Source organism: Meles meles, chromosome 21 (assembly GCF_922984935.1).
Source record: "Meles meles chromosome 21, mMelMel3.1 paternal haplotype, whole genome shotgun sequence".
In the NCBI taxonomy this organism is placed as follows: domain Eukaryota; kingdom Metazoa; phylum Chordata; class Mammalia; order Carnivora; family Mustelidae; genus Meles; species Meles meles.
This window is the reverse complement of record NC_060086.1, coordinates 32,510,649-32,530,960: the sequence shown is the minus strand read 5'-3', so window position 1 is coordinate 32,530,960 and position 20,312 is coordinate 32,510,649. Positions and strand designations below refer to the sequence as shown.

Below are 20,312 nucleotides of genomic sequence, written 5' to 3'. Positions count from 1 at the left end.
AAAGCCACACCTAGCCCTCACCTCACCTTCTCTCCTGCACACCAGAAGGACAAGCCTGCTGATAGGACACCTACCCATGGACATCCCAAGACATCTAGAATGTCATCAGGTCAAAAAACAGAAGGTAAAGTCCTTGTCCAATGTCGGGGGACAGCTGTGCCGTGGTGGGCCTGGTGACCTTGCACGTTTCCACACAGGCAAAGGCCTGAGTTCCGACCTGTCTCTCTGTTGGTGGAACATAGGAAGACTGGGTGGGAGGTTGGCATGAGGGTCTCTCACTGCCTTCCAGGTTCTGATGAGACCTGGGGTTTTCTGCCCCCATCCTTTGCAGAAGAGAGCTATGGCACAGAATAGGACTCAGCTGCCCTCTAGAATGCGCTCTTTGGTAATGGGGTAACCTCAATGCACACTATGGTCCCCTGGCCCCTCTGGTCTCCATGCTGTCATTTTGTTGAGTGGGACCAAGATAGCTGGCACCTCTGGCTGCTCTTCCTTCTCCTGCCCAAGTACTAACCAGGCCTAACCCCGCTTAGCTTCCGAGATCAAAGGGCATCAGGCGCGGTTAGGGTGGGATGGCCACAGACTGCTTTTCCTTCTCTGTGTAAGTAATATGTTGTCTAAATCCAGCAGTGGCTTTCTGCATCCTTCCTGACTCATTCAGTCAGATGTGGCCCTGCCTTATGCATGTGGGAGCTCTTGGCCTCCTCTGCCTGTGTCCCCCTACCAGGATCACTCTGGCCCACCCGGGTCTGACACCAGTCTCTCCAGCGGCTCAGATTTCTGGCTCGAGTATCTTTCTTTTCTCCCTTCTACTTTCACCAGCCATACCCAATCCCAAATTCCACTGATTCTACCTTCTAAACCTCTCCAGAGTCCACCTACATTGGTCTGCACCATCCTATCCTAGCTCCCCAACATCTCACAGCGAGGTCAGTCCGCAGGGTAACTGGTCTCCCTGCCTCCGGTCCTCCTCCCTGGGATCCGCGCTCTGGACCAGGGTGACGATGCTCCAACAATGCAAATAGCACGTCATCCTAATCCGTCGCATCACTGGTTTCACGGTTTGTTTTAGGGAATCCAGCTTCTGTGCCCAGAGCTACACACAGCAGCATTAGCTAACAGGTATGCGGTTCAGGGACACACAATCCGAATGATGACCGAGAAGACGGTTTCTTCGAGACTGATTCACGGTCAGACTCACTTTGATGGCTGTGTCTAAATTTTTAACCTTAAGTTTCCTCATTCTGTTCTAGGTGTTTCTGCCAAGTCAATTCTGCTACGGTAGGACACTATGCATGACGCTGAGTGTGACAGAGGACCTACAAACAGGGGTCCTAAGGCCTGAGTCAGTATCAAGGTGTCGCTTCTCACCCAAAGGACATGAACGTGACTCAGTCACCTGTTCCTTAGCGAGTTTCTGCTGCTCCCTCCTCTTACGCTCTTCTTCATCGACTTTGCTGATGACGATGTAGCGCTCTTTCTGAAAGACAAAAAGCAGACGTACAACTTTCCAGAGGCAACCTGACCTCAAACAACTCAGATTCAGCAGCCACTCGAAGATACACGTTTTGCCAGCACACAGCCTTCCTGGACTAACCCGATGAAAGTATTCTGAAACGCCGCTGAAAAGTGAGTTGATGTGTTACAAACCAAAATTCTGCCTCTGCACGTGCGTGACGTTTGCTCATGTCTTATTAACTCGCCCCAACAGCGGTCACCTCCGAGTATCAACAGACTGTGAGAATAAGATACGTTTCACGATGGACACTAAGAAGTTATGCTGCATGTGAACGTGAATTTCTGAACAGGTGGTTTTAAATTAAATTTCTGTATATTTCACTGACGTAAGAACAAAGTCCTGGCTTTCCGGTCAGAAAACCAGTCCCTTCTTTCTCATGTTTTCCATTTTGTATCAATTAAGCACACCATATCCTGAGTCCGAGTCTGAGACTTACCTTCTAGCAAGACTTTTCAGTTTACTTCATCTCTTACTTCATCAGACATCTGACTCAGGAGCAACCTCGTAATTCTACAGCTCTGCAGTTTTGCTAATGGAACCCACCCGCAGCCTCCCATGGCCCATCAGGGGTCCTCGAGCACACCTCGGGAGTATGTGCTAGAACGATGCCTATGCTTGGGCCCCAGATACTATGAATTTCACGAGCCCGCCGAACAGGAAGCCTTTTTTTCCCATGCAGAGCCTTTTTTCCCTACAGCTTTCTGCCATCATCAGAAGGCATACTAACGTTTGCATACGTTCAAGTTTACAAAGCATGTTCACGTCCGTGGACCCACTCGATCACCACAAACAGGTGTGAACTAGGCATCGACAGCCACTGTCAGGCGGGTCCTCCAGAGTACAAATGAGCAAGACGAGACTTCCCGAGGTGAACTGACTTGCCCAAGGCCACCCAGCTCACAGGAAGCAGAGCCAGGAGTCAATGCTGACTCAGCATGTTCAACGTATCACGGCATGGGTTTGGTGCCCGATAGTTCTTGGGGTTACCTTTTCAGTTTCTAGAGTGTCAACGTGGATGCCTTTGGGATACCTAAAGAAGAGAGAGACAACAGGACATCACTAGAGGAGACAATGACAGCTAAAGCCCTAGGTATGTTCAAAGCAAATCTATAGCTATAGTTCAGTAAGCTTTATTAAATATAAAATTAAATACTACTATGAAGACTCTACCGGAAGCCTAGTCCATAATATTCTAGCTTCCCAAGATTTCCCTATGTCTGCTTTTTAAAAGGCAGGAGTGTATCTGATTTCAAGTTAATTTTTTAGGATGAAGACATCTTCTGAGGTGTCATGCACCACATGACAGTCAGCTCATTACCACACAGTCAAATCTTGCTTCCGAATATAAGAACATTTACTTCCTAAGGGAAACTGTAAAGGCCATTTTATGGGGCATACACAGAGAAGGTTTGAGAAAAGTTAACTCTGCCGTAGTTTGGCATCGTAGCTTGCAAGAGCCAAGGAGAGGAATCTGGAACCCACACGGAGTACACTGCAAGGGTAACATGACAGGAAATGAACCCAGTCAGAGGACAATGGCCTTTTTCCTGTTTTGTTCAAAGTAAATTTCATGGACGTATCACTGATAGATTCTAATGGGAGAATAAGGGCCCCAACATCAAATACAAACATCTAACTGCTCATCACTCATGTTCAATTTTTGGGCTACAGATCCATGGGAAAATACAGAGAGAGGGTCCTTGAGTGGCTCAGTGAAGTGTCCAACTCTTGATTTCAGTTCAGGTCATGATCTCAAGGTCATGAGATCAAGTCCTGCGACGGGTGCTCAGCATGGAGTCTGCTTGAGATTCTCTCCCTCACCCTCTGCCCCTCTGTGCCACCCCCTCACGTGCACACACATACACATGCTCTCTCTCTCTGCAATCCCCCCCCCCAAAAAAAGAAAAGAAAAGAAAATACAGAGAAACCACCAGAAACACCTCCAGAAAAACACCTGCACAAGATCGTGGATGTGAATTCAGGGGATCCAGAGACCTCCTGAAACCCACCCGTGGTCCAACCCCTTCTTTAGAAAGAGCACTCATCAGGGCGCCTGGGTGGCTCAGTGGGTTAAAGCCTCTGCCTTCAGCTTGGGTCATGATCCCAAGGTCCTGGGATTGAGCCCCACATCCGGCTCTCTGCTCAGCAGGGAGCCTGCTTCCTCCTCTCTCTCTCTCTGCCTGCCTCTCTGCCTACTTGTGATCTCTGCCAAATAAATAATTAAAATCTTTAAAAAAAAAAAAAAAAAGAGCACTCATCTAGCTGTTTTCTAGATCTTAAAATCCCATCTGTATCATATACCTTCAAAGGCCACAACACCATACATCCAGAACTTAGGGGACTTCCGGCCAAAATGACAAAAGAAAATTTTAAAGCCTTAAAAGCACATGCTAAGAAGCAACAGCAAAGGAAATTAGTGGTTATGTAAGGAACTTAAGAAGTAGGGGGAAGTAGCACAATAAAGCAGGGCCCAGGAGTGTGACACGGTCAGATGACCACGAGCGACACAATCTTAAAAGTGAGAAGAGAGCTATAAGATTGTATACAGTTTTCAGTACTGGGCCCCTCACAGAGCTCTTACACATAATACAAACACTTACTTCCAGCTCAAAGTCTGATAAATCAGTTTTCTTTGGAACCTATAAGAAGAAAAGAGAAGGTCCTGATTTGGGCTCGTTAAAAGAAAATCCTAGCTGATCAAGCACTGGATGGGAAAGACATTTAATTTTTCAACGTGAGTCCATGAGAAGTGACAGGTGATATGCCAACAAAATACAGGTGGCCCATCTGAGGTGGCAGGATCCCTTGTCAACTGTGTTCATCAGAATCTTTATTATTATTATTATTATTATTATTATCATCATCATCATACCATTTACCCAAGAGGTAAAAGATCTCATCGAACCACAGTATCACTTCTCGCGGCTGTCCAGTGACTTTAAGAGAGACACATGCATTAAAACACTTTTGTGGGGGCACCTGGGTGGCTCAGTGGGTTGAGCCTCTGCCTTCGGCTCAGGTTACGGTCTCAGGGTCCTGGGATCAAGCCCACATTGGGCTCTCTGCTGAGCAGGGAGCCTGCTTCCCACCCACCTCTGTCTGCCTCTCTGCCTACTTCTGATCTCACTCTGTCAAATAAAATAAATAAAAATTTAAAATTAAAATTAATATTTATAATATTTTATAATATATTAATTATTATATATTATACATTAACATATAATGTTAATATTATATTATTGTTATTATATAATAAAAAATAAAATTTAAATTTAAAATTAGAAAAACCAAAACACTTTTGTAAAGCTAGTCACAAAGTAAAAGGGAAGTAAGGTGTTTGAGTCACTGCCTCTTTTGAACACTAATTGCTCTTTGCTGCAGAGAGAAATCAGAAGGACAGAAGCAGGCTGACAGTGAATGCTTCCCTTTAAGCTGTCAGGTATTAACCATTCTTCAAGGCTAAAGTAATTATACCACTCTGGGGCTTGACTTAAAGCCAAAGAGGCACAAGGGTTTTCTTAACCCTCCCAGATAGGACAAGCTGTTCATTCAGTGTCTCAATACACTATTGTCCCCACTATGTTAATGCTAAAGTTAGTGCTTACATCCTGGGAACATACAAGTAATAACAAGACTATGAATGTGCGTTTCAAAGACCAAAACGGAGCACATGCCAGAAATCATCCACGTCTCCAAAAAAAGAACGCATGAAAACATTCAGGGCAACTAACCCAGTACATGGCTCTAAATCCAAGTTCTTGTTTTCTTCACTTTGTAGTAAATCTTCTATTTTCTCTCTGCGGAATTTGAATGAAAACATCACCATCAGTATCTTTAAGGAATAAAGACATAGACCAACAGAATATAACCATACTCAGGAGTAATCTCACTGTAAGGACATAGGTCCGGGTAACTTGACCCCATCAGGTTGTAAGTTTTGAACTACACTGAACAAGCTATACATGGTTCACCATAAAAATACTTTATTTGGGGATCGCCTGGGGCGGCGTAGTTGGTTAAGCACCCAACTCTTGGTCACAGGTCATGTTCTCAGGGTTGTGAGATTGAGCCCTGCGGTGTGTCTGCTCGGAGTCTGCTTGTCATTCTCTCTCCCTCCCCCTCTGCCCCTCCTGCACGTGCTGTCTCTCTCCCTCTCTCCCCCTCTTTCTCTCTTTATTTTTTTTTAAAGATTTTATTTATTTATTTGACAGAGAGAGATCACAAATAGGCAGGCTGAGAGAGAGGGAGAAGCAGGCTCCCCGCTGAGCAGAGAGCCCAATGTGGGGCTCGATCCCAGGACCCTGAGATCATGACCTGAGCTGAAGGCAGAGGCTTAACCCACTGAGCCACTCAGGCGCCCCTCTTTCTCTCTTTAAAACTAAATAGATCTTTTTAAAAAAATACTTCATTTGGACACAGTCTTTTTGTTGTTGTTATTCATGAGTTAGGGAAACTTCTCAAGGATTCATCAAAACAAGTGGCTAAATTTTTTACCTTTCTAAGGGAGGGGGAGTAGGGAGTTGGGCAAAATGGGTGAAAGGGAGAGGGAGATACAGGCCTCCAGTTAGGAAATAAGTAAGTCACAAGGGAAGGGGGCAGGGGAGGATGGGGTAAGTGGGTGATGGACAGTAAGGAGGGCACATGATGTAATGAGCACTGGGTGTCATATAAGACTGATGAATCACTGAGCTCTACTTCTGAAACCAATAATACACTATATGTTAATCAAATTTAAATTAAAAAAAAAACAAAAAAATGAAATAAGTCACGTGAATAAAAAGCAGAACGTTAGGAATACCACCAATGGCCCTGTAACAGTTAAGTAACGGGACAGATGGGAGCTACATGTGCAAACACAGCGCAGCGTATAAACCTGTCAAGTCACTGTTGTACACCTGAAACTTATGTAAATTGTGTGTCAACTACACTCGAGGAAAATGAAGTCACTATATTAATTTTTACTTTTCTAGTAAAGCAGTTATACCGAAAACTCAAGAAAACCAGATGCTCCTCCAGGGGCCGGTGTGCTAGTCAGAAACTTCATTCAAAAAAACAAAACAAAACAAGGGCGCCTGGGTGGCTCAGTGGGTCCTGGGATCGAGCCCCGCATCGGGCTCTCTGCTCCGCAGGGAGCCTGCTTCCTCCCCTCTCTCTGCCTGCCTCTCTGCCTACTTGTGATCTCTCTCAAATAAATAAATAAAATTATATAAAAAAAAAAACCACAGCTGTCAGTTCAGCACCAGCATACATTTACATAATGCACATTTGGTTTCTGTTCTGGAACTTACACCACTTGGTCAATGAACTTCTTCTGGTCCTCAGGAATTGTCACAGGACATTTGGAAGCGTTTGGAGATACGTAAGACAGCGCTCCTGCGCCATTGGACTGCAGACGTTTTTCATCATACTGCTCTCTTAACTGTCTTTCTTCTTCCTGATTTAAATACGGAATTCCTAAGTGTAATTTTAAAAAGAATGCATTAGCAGAGGTAACTAAACATAAAGATTTTAACAAAAATTCTTGAACAAACCAATGAATCTAAAACACTCAGGAAAGACTGGACATATGTAACTATATCCCAAGAAATCAAGAGAAAAAGCAAATGACTTTGAAATATGTCTGTCTGTTCATTTGCTCCGTCATTCATTATTCTGCCAGCAAACACTTATTTGGTACTTCTACCCGGCCAGGCTCTGTCTCAGGCACGAGGGGTCTCAAGGGGACAAAGGAGACACATTCTGCCCTGCGGTGAAGGGAAAGACCTTCGACAAGATGATCAGACAAGGTTACTGCGAGGGAAGACCCCAAGGATATAAGAATGCCTCAGGAGGGCAAAGAGCCAGGGGAGGAGTATTTCAGGCAAGGGAACAAGTATAAACTCGCAGAGGACGGAAGGGTGCAGGCTGCTCCCGAAACAGCAAGCAAGCTGGCGTGCCCAGAACAGGGTGAGCAGGAGAACAGCACAATGTCAGCATGGAGAGGACAGCACAAGACTGCCCAGGCCTTTACAAGCCAGGATAAGAATTAATTCTATCCTGGGCACCTGGGTGGCTCAGTCCATTAAGCGTCTGCCTTCGGCTCAGGTCAGGATCCCTGGGTCCTGGGATCATGTCCTTCATGGAGCTCCCTGCTCAGTGGGGAGTCTGCTTCTCCCTCTGCCCCGCCCCTGCTTTTACAGTCTTGCAAAAATAAGTTAACAAAATCTTTTAAAAGAAAAAAAGAATTTGTTTTATTTTAAGAGCAATGGAGTGCCATTAGAAGGTTTTCGGCAAGATAATTACATTATCTGCTTCTCATTTGTAAGAGATCATTTAGACTCCTCTGAGGGTTGAAGTAGGGAAGTCAGTTGAAAGCAACTGTCCAGGCAAGAGATGACTGCTTCCATCGGAGGTCAGTAAACTTTCTCGTAATGGGGGAACTCAGAGTAAATGTTTCAGGCTTGTGGGCCACACGGGGAGCACCGCTACAATCAATCAACTCTGCTCTTCCAACACGAAAACAGCCATACACACGGGGTAAAAGAAGACGTGGCTTTATTTAAAAGACGACCTTGTGCTCGCTTCGGCAGCACATATATTTAAAAGACGACCTTATTTACAAAGCAGGCAGTGGGTCATGCTTTGTGACCCAGCTTAGACTACAGAGACGAAGAGAATGACTAGAGTGAGAGGAGGGAGAGAACCTGCGGATATTACTGGAAGGGAGGGATAAAGGGAAGAGAGAGATCAAAAACGACCCCGGACTATTAGGTGTAAGCAGCATTAGATGGCAAGTCCACTTACGGAGGTGGGGAACACTGGGTAAAGGACAGTTTTGGGCCCAAGGAGTGAAAATCCAAAATTATCTCCTGGATATGTAAATCAGCTAAGGGCATACATAAATTAAGCGTGGTAGATAGAAACTTAACATTCAGGAGAAAGGTACTGAGATCCCCATTTAGGGATCATCGCGATAATGGGAGCCATTAAAAGTCATGGGACACTAATGAACTTTCCCAACGATGGAACTGGAAAATCACGACTGTCAGCAATACTCATCGTTCCATGGAAGAATCATCAGGAGTTGATGAAATTAATTGGTAACAAAGGTGATCAATGCCATACCCATGAAATGGGCAGAAAGAGGAGAAAGAATGCGTCTCCTTCGTCCCCTTGATCAAAAGGTAACAAAGGCGTCAACAATGTTAACGCCAACAGCTGCAAGACACAAACGTCCTTGGCATCACTGAACAGAATACTTAAAAATGGTTAAGATGGTAAGTGATGTGTGTTTTTTCACAATGGAAAAAACAAGTTAACATCACGTGTAACGAGACGAAGTGAGCAAGAAGGACAAGAGGTAGTACTGTCAAGTGTAAGAAATGCAGGAGGTGGGCACAGGCAGCAGTGATAAGACCCATGATGGGTAGAGGACAGAGATGGCTGAGGGGACATAGGAGCCAAGACTGCTGTGCGCCTAGTCAAGAAGCAGACAAGACAGAGCGTTTGCTGGTCATCCCTGTGGATGCTGATGTCACCCCCAAAGAGGAGGGAGGCAGGAGCGGACAGAAGACAGTACACCAAAGCCCAGGCTGTCATGAATTCCACACCCATGAAATGGGCAGAAAGAGGAGCGACAGAAGTGGTGGTGCATGGAGCATCCCTGCCGACAGGGGCGCCTGGGAAGAGGGAACCCAAGCAGCTTGCAAGTAGCATGAGGGAACAAGGAGACCAATGGACACCTGCCTGGACAGACAACAGGACAAAGGTAAGGCCACCCGTGTTCCAGAGGGCTGCAGGGGCACAAAAGAGGAACCACTCAGTTCCATTCCAGGCCAGGAAGTGAAAGCATTTCCAAGAAGACTGTCAGAAAAGGGTTCAAGTGGGAAGAACAGACAAGGAAGAGAAGCGAGGGTCTAGATCAGATTGGGAAAGTCCCAGCAACAGCATGGGGATGAGAGTCTGGTCATGATGAATGTCCTGGGAGTCCTGACTCGGCTGTGACGAAAATATTCCAAGGTCTGGCTACAAAACACGGGGAATGAGGCACACTCCAGTTTGGCTGTTTCTCTCCTTTCATGGAAATAAAACCACCAGGCTGGAAACTAAACATGCTTAGAGGCTGGTTAAACTAGTTCCTTCAAAAGATTTCTACACTTAGTCCAATACAGCACTCTAAGGACATTTGCAACATGTATCCTATTTATTTTTTTAAGTAGGCTCCACACCCAGCATGGGGCCCAACGTGGGGCTTGAACTCCTGACCCTAAGATCAAGCCCTGAGCTGAGATGGAGAGTCGGATGCTTAAATGACTGAGCCCCTCAGGTGCCCCTTTGAACTTGTATTTTACAATAGCTTTCAGAGTCAAGTATGAGCCAAAAGGAAAAAAATTTTTAAAACACCCTAATTGCGGTACCCAGCTGGTTCACTCCCAGTGTTAAGCAGTTTGGGCTCCAAAATTCTTTTTTTCCGGTATTTCCAAAAATCACAATCATCCATTAAAAACTAAGACGCCGTACCCCTGAGACAATTAAAAAACACCACGGCATGGGTTCTAAAGGGCTTGAAAGACAATCTTGCTGAGAGGAAGAGAATGTTTTCAGTCTATATTCTAACACTTTTGTTGAGAAAAATCTCCCTTCTGAACTCACTCAATGATTGCCTTCACGGCGGGAAAGAATACAATTTGTGAGAATAATTAAAAGTAGTTACTGACCTTAGGGCAGCAGGTGCTTAAAACAGCGGGGAAAACCGGAGGCTTTCTGAAACATTTTTCAGGAAATAAAGGAAGGAAAAGCACTCTGGCGGGGACTTTAACACCGGATATTGCCTCATGAATATTAGGGTCATTTCCCTGACCCAGCCTAGGGCTCGCACTCTGCACCGGGGATTTGAAATGAAGGAGATGCAGTCCCTTTCCTCGGGGTGTCCGCCCACCTGTCACACGTGACCATGCTGTCTACGCAGACTTTCTTTCTCCCGTGAGAAACCACCTCCAATTATGAAGCAAGCGTCGCCTGAGAAAGGGAGCTTTTCATGAGGGCACTGCGAGCATACAGCTACTTTTTAAAGTACTCTGCCGCCTGTCTCACTGGAAGAGAACAGGGCAGTGCTCCCCACACGTGGCCTGTTAGGGCCACGAAGTCGCACCAGTGGGAGAAAAAAGTCCGTTCAGTAAGATCAGGAGTTCATGAGGCCTCGTTAGAGCGAAATGCAGTGGCCTCTACTCTTCTCGTTCAGCTCACGGTAGACAAGGCTACACATTTTAAAAGGCACAATAAAAGAGTTTTTTAAAAATTCTAAGGCTGCACATGGTATACCAGGACTCTGAGATTCTGTCTCAGAGGGCAGACCCAAAAAGATCATTCTCATCCAGACCCAAATTTACAAGCTCTCGGGATAAGCCATAAATAATCTTACCATTGCGGAAAACTTTATTAAAATCAAATCCTTGGCTTGCCAGAAAGTCAATGCTTGAACTCTGAAACAAGAGGAAGAGAACACACATTTTGGTGATGTTGGCGGCAGATAACGTGAACAGAAGCAGTGAGGTAACTCACACACGGAAACGAGGCAGACAGCCAAGGAAGTGGCATGCCAAAGGTCAGAAAATTAGGATTGCTACTCCAAGGCTGCCAAATGACCCATTCATTTAAACTATCTAAGCTCTTCTCCTGTAGAGCTTATAAAACAAATACGCTTCGTTTCACGATATTTAAGAAAATTCTAATGGGTAAACACATCTTCTCCCATAAAGGCAGAAAACTCCCGATCAGCGCACTGAGGAGGAAACTATAAAAAGAAATGAAATGTCCTGACAGCCTCTCACCACCAGTTCAAGTTTAAAGTAGCTCACATGGGCAAGTTGTAACACATCAACATCCACCCCAAGGGTGATTGTGAAAACCTAAAATCTTCACTGGCTGGTCTTTACATCCAAGATCAAAAATAGAGAAAAGTTCCCAGGAACAAGACTAGTTACACAAATATATCTCAAACCCAGAGTGAGCCGAAATATAGACGTTGAAATGAACATTAAGAAAATACTACCATAGGGGCGCCTGGGTGGCTCAGTGGGTTAAGCCGCTGCCTTCGGCTCAGGTCATGATCTCAGGGTCCTGGGATCGAGTCCCACATTGGGCTCTCTGCTCAATGGGGAGCCTGTTTCCTCCCCCCTTCTCTGTCCGCCTCCCTGCCTACTTGTGCTCTCTCTCTGCATCAATAATAAGTAAAAATCTTAAAAAAAAAATACTACGACACATGGTACACACAAATGGCAAATCAAAAAGATCTTGACTCGATGTGACTGAAGAGGGGGAAATATGACCGTTAACTACTCTTTTCTTGTTTTAAGTCAGAACATGAGGGTGACACACCAGAGTCATTTTGATCTGGTTTCTCATGGACGTACCTTTCCTGAACTGTACTTTGACAGGATACCATCAGCCCAGATGAGGGACGTTGTACCAGTCCCATGACAATGGTTATGGTATTCCCTTGAGACATGCAGCCAAAGACAAGGCTTTTCTACATCGGTGATTTCTTTATGGTAATGAAAGACGCATGTTCTGATACCCTGCTTTGTTCTGAACCTGTGCACAGAGGTGTGTGTGTGTGTGTGTGTGTTTCCCCTGTCCTAGCTGCTAGGAGACACAGAGACAAAAGTGGAGACCTTCTTTGGCCCAAATTCTGTGTTCTAATCATACCGTACCAAGCACATCTTCATTTTTCTTTTCTTTCCATTTTTCCTTTACTCATTTTTTAGGAGTTGTGCTAAAAGATAAATGCCCTTTTAGCTTTATTAGCCAACACAAATTCTTTTTAAAACATGGCAGGATGTAAAAAAAAAGACTATCCTTAGGGAGCCATGGGACTCAGTCCATTAAGCATCTGCCTTCGGCTCGGGTCATGATCCCAGGGTCCTAGGATGAAGCCCCAGATGAAGGCCTCTCTGCTCAGAGCGGAACCTGCTCCTCCCCGTGCTACTCATTCTCTAATAAAATCTTTTTAAAATCTACTTAAAATGGTTAATTTTGTTATGTATTTCCTACCATAATTAAAAAAAAGTCCTCAAACCTACAAAATCTATTTGGGCTTAGTAGCCATTATCTTCTATTTGTCCCAAATGTAACATTTTCAGGATTCAAAAAGGGAGCACAGCTATTTGGGAGAACAATTTCAGGCAGCCATCAAAATTCCAAATGCATATGCCCGATGAGTCAGCAATTTCCCTTCTAGGAAATCTATAAAAAACCCATTGGGGCACCTGGGTGGCTCAGTGGGTTGAGCCTCTGCCTTCAGCTCGGGTCATGGTCTCAGGGTCCTGGGATCGAGCCCCGCATCGGGGTCTCTGCTTGGCCGGGAGCCTGCTCCCTGCCCCCAGCTCGCCTGCCTACTTGTGATCTCTCTCCCTCTCTCTCTGTGCCAAATAAATAAAATGTTTAAAAAAAATTTTTAAAAGCCCATAAAAATATTCCTACATATACTTGGAATCTGGCTGGCTCAGTCAGGAGAGCATGTAACTCTTGATCTCAGGGTCTTGAGTTCAAGTCCCACACTGGACACAGAGCTTACTTAAAAAAAAAAAAATTCCTATATATACACCAAGATACACCTCACATGAATACTGACTGTAACACCATTTAAAATAGGGAACCTTTGGGACAACTGAGTGGCTCAATCGGTTAAGCACCTGACTCTTGGTTTCAGCTCAGGTCATGGTATCAAAGGTCATGAGACTGAACCCCATGTCAGGCTCCATGCTAAGCACAAAGCCTGCTTAGGATTCTCTCTCTCACTCTCTCTGCCCTTTCCCCTGCACGCGCTCGTGCTCTCTCTCTCCCCCGCCCCCACCAAAAAAAAAAAAAAAAGAACCTTTGGAAAACTTCTAAATTCCAATTAAAGTACATACATCCATACTGTGAAATATGAAGAAACCATGTTGAGTGGAAAATACACGTTACATAAAATATGAATACCAAGATTCTGTATATATTTTTTTAAAAAGGTAAAGTTAGGTATACATGTGTAGACCTATGGATACTGATGGTCCCCAACTTAACAATGGTTCAATTTAGGATTTTTCCACTTCACGGTGGTACAAAAGCAATAAGCATTCAGTAGAAACTATACTTCGATTTTGGATTTTGGATCTTTTCTGAGCTCGTGATCTATAGCATACTATATTCTCTCCTAATTCCGGGCAGGTCCCACTCAACCACCCAAACAACCATTCTGTACCCATACAACCATTCCCATTTTTCTTTTTAAAGATGTCATTTTTAACCCATCACAGGGCTCAAACTCACAACCCCGAGATCAAGAATTGCCTGGTCCAGACAGAGCCAGCTAGGCACGCCAGCCAAGCAACTATCCTGTATTTCACTCTAATATGGTATTCAATAAATGACATTAGATTTTTAACATTACAAAATAGGCTTCGTGGTAGATAATTTTGCCCAAGAGCAGGCTAATTTAAGTGTTCTGAGCATACTTCAGATAGGGTAGGCTACTCTATGATGTCCAGCAAGTCAGGGGTATTAAAAGCAGTCTTGACTTACAATGTTTTCAACTTACAATGGGTTTTTTGGGACATGCCACCATTATAAGTGAAGGAAATCTGTGTATGTATACAAGTCATAAAAGTTAGGAAAAAGGAGGGGCGCCTGAGTGGCTCAATTGGTTAAGCATCTGTCTTCAGCTCAGGTCATGATATCAGGGTCCTGGGATCCAGCCCCATGTCAGGCTCTCTGCTCAGCAAGGAGTGTGCTTCTCCCTCCCCCTCTGCCCCTCCTCCCCGCTTGTGCTCCCACTCTCTCTCTCACTCACACTCTCTCTTAAATAAATACCTTTAAAAAAAAGGGGGGGAGGAGTAAATGGGGAAGGAGGTAGCATGGGGAAGAGGGTATTAAAAAAAAACACATTTACTCTACAAACAGCAGCAATGTTTTGATATTTCACAATCATTTATGTATTATCTTCAATGAATTCAACATTTGATGCTCACCAAGAAAGAAAAGGAAAATGAGATGAAAACAGAGTAAATGCCCAAGATATAGAGAATAAACTGGTAGTCGCTAGAGGGGAAAGAGGGAAGGGGAGAAGGGAGTGGAAGTGTACAGGCTGCCAGTCATGGAATGATGAAGTCATAGGAACCAAAGGTACAGCATAGGGAACACAATCATTAATATTTTCCTAGTCTTGTATGGTGACAGGTAGTAGCTACACTTGTGAGCACAGGAGGACACCGATGTTGAATCACTATGTTGTACACCTGAAACTAATGTAATATTATTTATCAACTGTACTCAAAAATTTTTTTTAAGTAATGTAAATGCCTCCCATCCCACTGAATGGGTACATTCCCTGGGAGTGTATGTGGTTCTTGGTCTGCCTGTTCTTCCATATCCTGCCTAGAATGTGAGCATCTCTACTGTGTGTACAGACACTTATTTTTCAAAGAGCCTATCATGTTGCTATACTCCCCAACCCTACCTGTTTTAAGGATGATAAGAGATTTCCAAGGTGATTTTTGCCTAGACATGATTTTTGCCCCACTCTTTGACTTTAGAAGCTAACTTCCGTGCAAGATGGAAGTCTGCTGCAGTCCTAGAATTTTTTTTTTTTTTAAGATTTTATTTATTTATTTGTCAGAGAGAAAGCCCGTGTGCACAAGCAGGGGGAGCAGCAGGCAGAGGGAGAGGGAGAAGCAGGCTCCCTGCTGAGCAAGGAGCTCAATGTGGGACTTGATCCCAGGGCCCTGGGATCATGACCTGAGCAGAAGGCACACACTTAACCTACTGAGCCACCCAGACGTCCCAACAGTGCCAGAATTTTGAACAAAACAGAAATCACCTTGGATGGAGAACAAAACAAAAATTCAAAGATAGTAGCATTTACCTTATCCATATAATTCACAAATTTACATATTAAGTCTAAACCTTTTCTGTGACTTTGCTTTTCCAGACTAAAAAAACTGTAACATTTATCACTGTCCATTTTATTTCATTTTTTTAAGATTTTATTTTTTTATTTTTTTTCAAGAGAGAGAGCGCGCGCACGTGCATACATGTGTATGCAAGCAGGGGGACGGGAGGGAAGCAGAGGGAGAGGGACAAGGAGACTCCATGCTGAGTGTGGATCCTGACTTGGGGCTCGATCTCACAACCCTGAGATCATGACCTGAGCTGAAGTCAAGAGTAGGACCTTTTCCCGACAAAGTTACCCAGGTGCCCCCATAAGTCTCTGGCCTGTTCAAATCTATCACATCTTTTTTTGTTTGTGTTTTGTAAGGAGTGGTGGCAACTAGAATTGCATTAAATATTCCGATTGTGGCCACAGAATAGCTTCGTACGACCCAGAGTTCTTCTGATCCACTTCCAGTGCGCATCTGGAGCATCCGCACTCATGTTGGTATTTAGAACAAAGCATCATTCCTAAGGTGTCTCATTGCCAATGTCTGCTTTTGCCCAACTGATGCCCAGCTAATGTCATGGGACCCGCTTACATTTCTGTCTTCTCCTGGTATTACTGGAAAACTTTATCCACACAAATTGCCAAACGGAGCCCACTTTTTTCATCAGTAAGAATCTACAAATACGGGCACCTGGGTGGCTCAGTGGGTTGAGCCTCTGCCTTCAGCTCAGGTCATGATCTCAGGGTCCTGGGATTGAGTCCTGCATCCGGCTCTCTGCTCAGTGGGGAGCCTGCTTCCCTCTCTCTCTCTGCCTGCCTCTCTGCCTACTTGTGATCTCGCTCTGTCAAATAAACAAACAAACAAAAAAGAATCCACAAATACTGTTTAATTAGTATCCCCGACTAAGACAATTAATAAAAGGCTATTAACTGAATGCAGAATAAAGGCTTGCTTGCTTATTTAAGAAACCAGGTTACAAAACCAAAATCACCTTCACCTTTCCTCTATAGCCCCAGGCATAAGATTCTCCTAATTTCATTTGCCTTATTACAGAAAGAATTTAGCATGGCTCAGTCACTCGGAAGCTTACACTCCAGACTTTCTTAACCGCATTCCTACTTACAAGCAGAGGGAAGGAGGGCAAGACTCAAATAAACTAACTTTGCTGAGAGAGAAGGGAAGACACAAGATTATAAGGCAAAAAGATCATCCCTTGTCTCTAATCGTGTATGTACACACTACGCCTCTCACTCACATCCTCCTTATCCTTTATAACAGATTACTAAGAGAACAGAAAGAGGAAACTGATACTTACTGAGGTCTACCCAATGAACTACAACTCTAAAGGCCAACCTCCCTGAATCCTGACCTTGATTCATTAAGCATGCCCTCTCCTCCTCAGGAGGAAACTATGGGCTCTCTTTCTTCACTGGGGAATGAGGGAAATGGAAAGGAGCATATGACTTTAGCCCCTTCTAGGTTCTCTCTTTTTGAACAGGATGCACACATACTCTGTTCCTCTAGAAAAGAGAGCTCTACTCTTGGAGATGAGTACAACGAGAATAGGATGGGAAGAAGCCTGAAGGACCTGATCTATAGGTTCAAATAAGGGTAAGATATTCTAAAATCCCAAACAGAAACACATTACAAAACCATGTTCCCAAAATCAGCTTTGCTTAATAATAAACCTTGGGTTCTGGTTTCTGTCTGCCTGTCTCTTGCTCTTACCCCTGATTCTAAAAGAAAGAAGAAAAGAGCAGTGTCATTAATTTCCCACCCTAAAACTGAAAGTCAGAGAGGTGAAATGGTTTGCTAAAAACCCAAAGTCTAAGGCAGAACCAAATTTTAAAAAGAATTCTGGGGGCGCCTGGGTGGCTCAGTGGGTTAAAGCCTCTGCCTTCCGCTCGGGTCATGATCCCGGGGTCCTGGGATCAAGCCCCGCATCGGGCTCTCTGCTCGGCAGGGAGCCTGCCTCCCCCTCTCTCTCTGCCTACTTACGATTTTTGTCTGTCAAATAAACTTAAAAAAAAAAAAAAAAAAAAAAAAGAATCCTGATTCCACATTTCCACACTGCCCCATCAGCACTTCGTAACAGAAGAAAATCAATTATGCTACCAACCTGACAAACAAACTTGACATCTGGCGAGGATCTATTGAAGGGTTTTGGGAACACGTAGAAGTTGAATGACTTTGTTATATACCTGCGGGAAAGAAGACAAAAAGGAGACTTAGTGGACTACATTACACCAGGAAAAAGAAAAATCCGCCGCTTATTAAAACAACCTACTTTGAATCTGTGTGGTCATACTTAAACGTGCAAAGGCCAAACTGAAACAGCAAAAAGTCCATGGAATGCTGGAAAAGGGAAACAAAACACCTGTCAAATCAGTGTTGTAAATGCAACGTGAGCAAAAGTACTCTCAGTCAGACGGGCTTTCTAACTACTCAATCTGACTTTTAGCGGAATACTTCCAATTACAAAAGATTACAAATTACGTATCAGAAGTATTATTAATTTACTTACATTTCTTAATACTTTTCCCAATTAAGCACCTATCCACCAACCAGAGCATCATATTAGGCGTATTTCCAAATGATTAAAATAACCACACTGTATTCCCTACAAATCAAATTAACACTGAAAATACTAAACCTTCCCCAAAATGTTTTCCAGCAAACAATTATTTTTGCTGTTATTTTTAACATCACTAAAATATCATTTCACAGCAGGGGCAGAGAAGTTAACGTGCACGTTTAATTTCTTTATAATTCAACGTAAGGAAGACCAGTGTGGGGCGGGGGGTGGATGTTGGAGCACATCCACTTACCTTTTTAAGCTTCTGATACCTTTCTTCTGGAGTGTCAAAACCATTTGTCAATGCAGTTACCGAAGGTCCATCACTGATTCCTAATTTTTAAAAATGAACATTTTTTTAACACTCATGTAAAAACATCAGTCAACTATTCAATGCTGCCTATTTTCATATTCTTATGAATTAAGATTAATCGGAAGTGCTCCCTACTTCACTTTTTCAAAATGAGAATTGATTTCACTGGCCACCAAGCTAAACACACTGTAATAATGAATTTAGAGATATGAATGCTTTAATTTGATAATAGGCAGTGTTAGTGTCTAGAACAGGCTTCAAACCATAATAATGATTTAAGAAAGCAATCTCTATCATTAAATAAGTTTTGCTGCCTTCGAAAGGATGAATGCATAATCAGATGATCTAGGAATCCTGAAGTATATTATTATTAGAGCACCAATCTTGATCAATAGTTTGGAATATTTACATAACAAAGAATCTTCAAGGTCAAAGACCAAAATTACTTCTGCTGAAAACTGAGCTTCCCAAGTAACTGACTCCAACTAGAAACCTCGTGCTTAAAGGTAACTAGCATATCAACCCAAGCATAGGATTCCTTCGAAAAGGGCTCAAGTTTTTTAAAACACATAAAATCAGATAGCAAAAGAAGCTACCTACACCAATTGTTCATATTGACTTCAACAACTCAGAAATTAGTTTTCTATCCAAAGGAGAAAAAAAAAACAACAACTTTGCAATCCTAAGTGTTGATAAAGTTTTACACACACATACAGACCCATGCTGAGGTAGGTAATGAACACTTCCCCTAATGCATAAAGAAATGCCTTCATTTACCTGCAAAAGCCTGACCCTAAAGTCAATCACAAGGGAAAAACAGTCTATGATTCCACTTATATGAAGTGCCTAGCACAGTCAAACTCATAGAGACAGAAATAATAGCTTCCAGAGGCAGCGGGAATGGAAAAATGCAGAGTTACTGCTGGTACAGAGCTTCAGTTCCAGGAAAATGAAAAAGTACTGGAGATGGATGGAAGACGATGTGAATGTGCTTAATGCCACTGAACTACAAAAACCCCTTCAAGAGGGTTAAGATAGCAAATTTTATGTTATGCATATTTTACCAAACACAAAAAAAGTCTGACCTTAACCCTACCACGTGCATGTCGGTTTCAAGCAGCACCAAAACCGTGATCTCAATCTGTAACCTTTCAGAGTTGGAACGATCACAAACCCACTGCACCTCTTCCACGCCGTTGAAACGTGTAAGAGGAAACGTAGACTCTTACATCGCCCAAGGCCACAAACAGGGAGGAGCGGCCAGCAGGCGGGAGGGCAGGGAGTCAGAAGCCTTGGCTATACCCTGCTAGCCCCCAGCTTGCAAGCGAGGGATACCTGAAAACTCCCCATCGATGGCGAAGAAGTCGGCCTCCTCTATGGCCTGGTACACTTTGTGAAGATTACTCTTAAAATCTGTGAAGAAACCGAGAAGCAGCTCAGAAACGGTGGCCTGGCTTTCTGCCCAAGAGGTCCTAACGGGAAAGGAAAGAAGGGTTGGGGAGATCCTGAGACCTCGGGCTGGAGGAGGACAGGTCCTAGAGGGATAAACAAGACGGGAGAGTATCAAGTCCCAGACCGGTGCAAGGTTGGAGGGGGTCAAGGGCACAGGACAAGCCCCGGGGGGTGCTCGAGCCACAGAAGCACACAGGCCACAGAGGCACACGGCCTTGGGGGATGCCCGGGCAGGAGGAAAAGACCCCTCGGGCTGCACGGGACAGAGAGGGACAGGGCTCCCCAAAGCTCACAGACTTAAGGGGAAGCAACCCCTGAGGGGCTGCCTCAATCCAGGCCCCGCCAAGCAAACCGGCCCTGGTCTGGGCCTAGCAAGCCGGGCGAGGGGAGACGTGGGGACTCGGGAAGGTGCACGGAGGACACGCACTGCTCCTGATTATCTCCATTCTGCAGAGTGGCCTGAACCCCGGCCCCGCCCGGGCCCGCCTCAGCCGTTCTACTCGCAAAGTTCCGCGGGGACCGCAACAGCAGCGGAGGTAGCGGCGGGGAAGACCACGG

The 20,312-nt window shown here is 44.3% G+C and overlaps 1 protein-coding gene across 3 annotated transcripts in view; it reads right to left on the bottom strand.

The window, feature by feature from the left end:
* PARN (poly(A)-specific ribonuclease) overlaps window positions 1-20,312 on the bottom strand; it is a 155,231-nt gene extending 134,919 nt beyond the window's left edge. For 2 of the 3 annotated variants that reach the window (XM_045993835.1, XM_045993834.1), the window contains exons 1-11: window positions 20,182-20,312; window positions 19,638-19,715; window positions 18,243-18,322; window positions 17,702-17,769; window positions 17,534-17,615; window positions 10,920-10,980; window positions 6,808-6,973; window positions 5,251-5,316; window positions 4,120-4,158; window positions 2,507-2,549; window positions 1,400-1,480 (exon numbers count right to left, since the gene is read on the bottom strand). In XM_045993835.1, coding sequence (XP_045849791.1) covers window positions 1,400-1,480; window positions 2,507-2,549; window positions 4,120-4,158; window positions 5,251-5,316; window positions 6,808-6,973; window positions 10,920-10,980; window positions 17,534-17,615; window positions 17,702-17,769; window positions 18,243-18,322; window positions 19,638-19,715; window positions 20,182-20,200 — 783 coding nt within the window. In that variant the 5' untranslated portion in view covers window positions 20,201-20,312. Of the gene's footprint in view, window positions 1-1,399; window positions 1,481-2,506; window positions 2,550-4,119; window positions 4,159-5,250; window positions 5,317-6,807; window positions 6,974-10,919; window positions 10,981-17,533; window positions 17,616-17,701; window positions 17,770-18,242; window positions 18,323-19,637; window positions 19,775-20,181 lie in introns of all 3 variants that reach the window. The other variant, XM_045993836.1, reaches the window with a different exon arrangement.